Source organism: Neodiprion virginianus, chromosome 5 (assembly GCF_021901495.1).
Source record: "Neodiprion virginianus isolate iyNeoVirg1 chromosome 5, iyNeoVirg1.1, whole genome shotgun sequence".
Lineage (NCBI taxonomy): Eukaryota > Metazoa > Arthropoda > Insecta > Hymenoptera > Diprionidae > Neodiprion > Neodiprion virginianus.
Window position 1 is genome coordinate 19,413,998 of NC_060881.1, and position 6,692 is coordinate 19,420,689.

Genomic DNA, 6,692 nt, shown 5'->3' on the forward strand with positions numbered 1-6,692 from the left:
TTCTATGTCTTTTCTTCACGTCTTATTACGAGAAATTTGAGATGCTAAAAATTCAAATATCCGATACGAATTGCGAATATGTAAAATTGTTCAGAAAGATCAGTCAGATATTTTTTGGTTTGTTTCTTGCTTCATTATACCAGTATAATAATCTACGAAAATAAAAAGAAAGGTCTCTGTCAGTTTTGAATCCCTGGATTGAAATTTTATTCATATCGACTTTCGTTACACGGATAATGCATTATATAATCCACACCGTGTAGACGTGATGCACGTATAGAGTCAGTGAAATGGCACCTCGACGGGATTCGGTGACAATCGTCATCGACGTCTGCACGTAACGAAACAAATTTACAATTTATCAACGTTCACACACGCGATCAGTCGAGCCTAATTGTAACACGATGGCCAGAAAGTGAGGGAAAGGGAGAAGGAGAGAAAGAGAGAGAAAGGGTTATACGCGATGTCTTCATCGATTCATATCACAAGGTGCAGCAAAACAGGTGGTAGGGATTTTGATGGGGTATAAATTCACTCTACAATCGTTCGACTACCACAGAAAAATTTAATACACCAAGTGTGAACGGGACTTGTCACACCGTAAAAAACGTGCACCAAGTTTTGGAAATTCAAGGTGAGGGTGAAGAGATTTTACTTTTATTCATTTCATTATTTCATTTCGATATTTGAGCATTAAAAAAATTGTTAGAAAACTGTACAAAAATAACAAAGAAAGTTAACATTTTTTCATCTTATCATTCATCAGCGATCATATTATGGTACAAAAAATTTTCTCGTGATTTTTGTGATCTTTATAGTCACCTCAAAATCGTCTCGAAATATAATAAATCAACTATCGCATGACAAATAATGGCAAAAGAAAGTGAATAAATGTTTTTCCGATAATCTCATGCCAAAATTTAATCACTGCAAGATGATACATGTACCTCTTTTTATAATCATACATGTCTCGTGAACGAAGTACGTTGAGATGAAAAATTGGATTCTATACGAGGAGAGAAAAAATGAAAAATTAAATAATCGGAGTACTTAATTTCGTGCAGCGTTCGAAGTTGGTGAATTTTTTTTGATCAGGATCCAGTAATTTATAAATCATCATGCGGTTGGAGTTTGAAAATATTTCAAAACGTTAGGTTAATTTTTAGACTCTCTGATGAGACTTTTCCTAAGAAGATATCGTTTTGAAATTCCTTCTGATCCATATATTACATATTTTTCCAAACGGTTATTTTGGCAATTTGAAAATGTGATCAAAATCACTGTCATCAGCGTTATTGAATAACTGTGTTTTTCCCATTCGTTGAACTTCATCGTTCTGGATAGGATATACTGAGAGAATTTTCATAATTAGAGGATGTCTAAATCTATGAATTCTAACGTATTTTTTTCACGTCGATAGTGTCAATAGGAGCTGAGTTGTTTGTCGTAAATGATAACAGATCATGTAGCTTACACGAATATTCAATTAGTGTACATGACAGGAGTAATAAATTCTACGCAAATATGTGTTTTATAATACTAATACGTTCTTTGAAACGGAATATAAGACTTCACTTTGCGTAAAATTTGTACAAGAAAACGTACGTATTTTTTTCCATTTAGTATAGTTTTGAAGCGGTAATTAATAATCTGACTTAAGAAACGCATTAGAAAAATTTAAGTACGGTCCTAGTGTTTAAATCGATTGAACAAGTTACTGTAATTCTAAATATATATAGTGATGAATATGCACTTGAAACTTTTACATCCGTCTGTAAATTTCCTCCACGTTATGAGGAGATTAACGTAAGTCGAAATAGAAAAATTACACTTTTGAAACCAATTGCATTTGACTATAATTACAATTATACTCATTTATCATTTAGGAATCCCTGGGGCAATTCTTAATGACTGCACTATCGAACACGAAGTGTCTCTTGTTCATTAAAACAATATACATGCTTAATTTCGGTGAATAGAATTTACCAAGTTCCGGTGTGAATTCTCGGTTGTTTTTTTCTCTTTTGTAAGCGTTTATTTTTTATAATGACTTGTAGATTTTCTTACAAATAATTGATTCCGGGAAGAATTTCATTTGATTCAAATTTATACTCACTTACAATGAAATTTCACGGAATCTTAAGTTTTTTTTCTATTTTAATTCTCCAATAACAAATACTTTTTATACATTATTTTACAGAGGGATGTAATTGATTGATTACATGTATGTTTTTTTTTTTTCGTATTCATTTGTCAGATTTCTGAACGTTGTACATTTTATTGATACAAATATGGGTAGATAATCGAATGAATATCCAATTAAAGGAATTTACAGATTTTACGACGTACAGAGAATCATATTATTTATTTTCTTTACTGTTAGATTTGTGTTCAGATTTTCGATGCGCAATATTCATAAGAATTTCAAAACTGATAATTGCCAATTACTTACTTTTCAATCCACGAAACATGCATTTCAGGCATACAAATGATTGAAAATCGAGGAAAAATATTTAGACCGCAAATCATCTATTCAATATACGTATTTCATCATCCACAGATGCATTTCTCAAGCACATTCATCCTTTTCGTGGGTATCTCTTGCATTGCCATCGTGGCAATCGCTGAGGATGTTCAACAATATTCGAAACTGCAAACCTTACCTCTGGAAGCGGGGAACCCTGACGTAGGCGAAGAACAAGGACTCGTTAGACAGAAACGTACCCTCTTTTTGAAGAAGAAGATCCTTGGTGCTGGCCTCCTAGGATTTGGTATTGGAGCCCTTAAGGGGTAAGAACAATGCCTCAATTTTACCACTAAAAGTTTTCGTAACCTACGTAATCAAAAAAATTCAATTTACATCGTCAAAAATATTAAGAATTATTTTTTTCATCACTATTTTGTTACATAATTGTCTCCATTTTTAGTCACTTCAATTCTTTTTTGTTTTACAATACTTAGACTTATCGGCATTTCCTTAACCATTTAGAAGTCGACTAATATCTATTTTCTAACTTTTTCTTTATCCTGCGATCACAGTTTCTTTTATCATAACAGACTTTCGACCGTTCCAGGTCTTTTATGATACCCACAATTTACTGACCACCTTTTGGCTATTTTTCATCGTTTGTTAATCATTTTTGGAATTCGTTACAAGTTGACGATCATATTTGATACTCTTCGTTCACCTGTTCCCACTTTATCCATAATTCCACTGCTTCGACCAATTTTTAGCCGTAACTAAGACATTGACTCACTTTCAAATGTATAAATATCTGTTAAGTTTTTATTGAAATGAGTTTGTCATCGCTCGAAAGTAAAGATCGTAAGTCAGTATTATCAGTTGTAACAAGCGATCGAAGAAGTTACATTTCAGCGAATAGGATAAATATTAGTCAAAGGGAAACGTGAAAACAATTGAAATTTAGTTTGCTTCGTCGCACAGTTTTTTTTTTCATCTTCTTCCTTTTTTATTGTCATTCTTTCGTATATATTACATTCGGTTGGAAAATATTCTACGAATTATGTATAACATATAAAATATTCCACATAAACTCGAAATACATAAAATGTTTGACATCAGAGCTTGAACGGAGTGTAAATACAAAAACGGAGAAAATTAAATAAATAAATAAATGAAAAAGGAGTCAACGATGAATTCTTGTCATTTTGAAATTCTCGTTTTTCAGATACAAGTTCGGGTCCAGCAGCGCTCCCGAAGTTCATCACGTTTACGTTTCACCCCCGGCTCCCCCAACGAAATACGTCGAGTACGTAGAGAAGCCAGTTTACGTTGAGAAGCCAGTTTACGTTGAAAGAATCGTCGAAAAGCCTGTGCACGTAGAGTACGAGCCACAATGGTCCGAGCCAGCCCCAACTTACGGGTAATTAAGTCAACATCAAAGCTATGATTAAACAAACAAACTATGATTATACGGTATTTTCTCTCGAGGAGCAAAAAAAAAATTCTCAGCGGCTAAAAAAAGGACATGATAATAATTAATAAATACTGAATCGTTTTTTGTCTTTCTTTGAAATTTTCAAACGAATATTTCACTACACGATTTAAATCACCTTTTCATATTTACGAGATAACAAAATGAAAAAGTTTTTTGATATTTATTTTTGTTTATTTTGAAATATTTGTGTCGAATCCATTCGGAACCTGAAAAAAATGATAGAGTCTTCAGAAACAGTATAGTTGCACAAAACACGAAAAAATGGATTGCGCCGAACGTATTTTTTGAATTGGGAGATGAAATTTCGTGTTTTTTTTTTTTCACTGATCCTGCTTGTTTTTTATTTCATTCATCATTAATAGTTAATACGTATTCTCTTTTTCAGTCAATGGTGAATGTAAGCGAATCTATTATACGAGCCTCAAGCGATCGAAACAGCTGTTAACAACGAAAAGAGAAAAAAGATACATCCGTCGATGTGCGTAACTAACGAGTAAATAAATCCATGTTATTCGTATGATAAAATGTCTCCTTGTTTCGACATATGTATATTATAGAAGTACAACCCATTGCCATATTGGATATATTTTAACTACGTTTAAGATCTGCTGTTGTTCGAATGATGAACAGGGTGACCCAGGACTATCGCCTCATAGGCTACCCATGTATTTCTTGTGAAAAGTTATGACTCGTGAACGACGAATTTTCTACCTTAAAAAAGTTTTTTTCTTTAATCGTCGATTCTCATGAGGAACAAATAATTAGCCTATGAGGTAATGGTCCTGGGTCACCCTGCATAATTATTATACCGTAATACCGTCACCTGTTGATAAATGCATTTTGTATGAGTGAAATAAACATTTCGTTGCAATTTTATTCATTTCTTAGATAACTACTATTATAACTTACTTACCTGTGCCTTCTGCATCTTTCTACGAGTTGGGAATTGTTAGTATGCGATTAGGATTCGCTACAATGAACAGTGAAGAATTCACAGATCTCCAACCATAGAATCCCGCTGGATTTGTGAACGGATTCTCCGAAATTTTTTTTCCATGTCTTAGAATAGTAGTGGAACTTTCCGTCTTAGAATAGAATGCAAAGAATTTTTGAGAAGGTATTTGAAACAAAGTGAATGAAAGTTGGACGAGCTATTGAAAAAGATTTACGTTCAAATTTTTAATACAGTGGTGATAATAACAATGACAATTGACAGACCGGGTAAAAAGGGGCTAATTATGAATATTCATGAAATAAAGTATAACGGAATACATCTGTGCTAAATCAAGAATATTATTTCCATTAGAATAACAAATGAGCTAGGCTTTGTGAAGCACGCGGTGCCAAATTGTCGCGAAGTTTCATAATAAATTTACCAGTTCGTATGTAATTGTATGTAACTATTTGTAGTAACCTAGGAAGATAGCAGAATTACATTGGCATATATAATGCTGTGGTGTGTTTACCATATAGGTGTGAATACTCCGTCTAATTTGTAGTCCGTTTCCGTATAATTCACTTTTACTTTTTCAAACGTCAGTATTGACGGGCTCGCACAGTATGTTCACTACACGCGTATAACGAATTCACTGCACGGTATTCTTAAGTAAAGATCGGTCTAGTCGTTTCGTCAGTTTTTCGAAGCGAATGAAACCACAAAAAGCTCACATATCCGGTACGGGGGCTTTGCAGAAAGTGGTAAGGTCAATTCGATTTCTAAAACGTTGGGAAAAATACTCAAAAAGCAAAGATATGAAATGATTTGATTCGGATGTGCGAATGTGAACCGAATACTGTTGAGGATACTTTTACGGTGTAGTACGATTTAGAGTGAGGAATTTATACGGAATTCATATGTACAGTTCTTGAAATTATATGCGATGAGGCTTTCTCGAAACGAAAGATAAAGGGAAAAACGTTGTGTTCTGAAACAATGTCGTCGGTTCGACGTATAGCGATGTTGTTAAAGAATCGCGATACTTTGCTAACATTAGTCAGATCCATTGAATTATCAACTGAACTTTTGATTATTTATATTGTCCTCTTGACGTCTATGAATCTTCATCAAAAATCCAAAGGGAAAAACCTTACATATTTTTTGACCTAAAATTCTTTCGTCTCGGAATCGATTCGTGTAACCATTTCCTAGATGATAAGACTCCCAGTAACTCGGGAAAAGCGAGGGAAATAGCGTGGGACCGACAGCAGGAAAGTCACGGAAAAAATCTTTCTTTTTTTGGCTGTAACTTTGTATTCGTGGATCGCAGCGTATTGGGACTGTGACCAATCGATTTCTCTCGCAAAATTACGTCGAAATAGTTCGAAAAAGAATTTATTTCAGCATTTTCAAAATCTCGGAAATTTTCGCAAAAAATACAAAGGGGTTAGCCTTACTTTTTTTTCATTTTTCGACCGAAAAATTTTTGGTCTCAGATTCGATTTGAGTGACCCCTTCCTGACTAATTAGACCTCCAGGAACTCAGGAAACGTGGCGCAAAGAGGGTGGAACCAACAGCAGAGAAATGACGACTAAAAGATCACCAGCTCAGAATTGTGAAAAACCCAGGTTCTGGTTTTTCGCCTCTAACTTTTGATCCGTTGCTCGCAGCGTATTGGGACTGCGCCTAATCGATTTCTCTTGCAAAATTACGTCAGAATTGTGCCAGAAAGAATTTATTCGAGCACTTTCCAAAATCGCGAAAATTTTCGCCAGAAATACAAAGGGGTTAACCT

General features: G+C 34.2%; 1 protein-coding gene across 1 annotated transcript; it reads left to right on the forward strand.

Annotated features, from left to right (window-relative positions):
• Window positions 1-502: 502 nt before the first annotated feature.
• Window positions 503-4,365, forward strand: LOC124304400 (uncharacterized). Its single transcript, XM_046762595.1, has 4 exons — window positions 503-634; window positions 2,561-2,790; window positions 3,690-3,884; window positions 4,345-4,365. The coding sequence occupies exons 2-4, from the start codon at window positions 2,561-2,563 to the stop codon at window positions 4,352-4,354; spliced, it is 435 nt and encodes a 144-aa protein (XP_046618551.1). The 5' UTR covers window positions 503-634; the 3' UTR covers window positions 4,355-4,365.
• Window positions 4,366-6,692: the final 2,327 nt, after the last annotated feature.

Excerpts from the sequence above, each read along its gene's own strand:
- LOC124304400 (XM_046762595.1), top strand. The coding sequence starts at position 2,561 with ATGCATTTCTCAAGCACATTCATCCTTTTCGTGGGTATCTCTTGCATT. Across the intron at positions 2,791-3,689 it reads GGTATTGGAGCCCTTAAGGG|ATACAAGTTCGGGTCCAGCA; the intron begins GTAAGAACAATG and ends CTCGTTTTTCAG.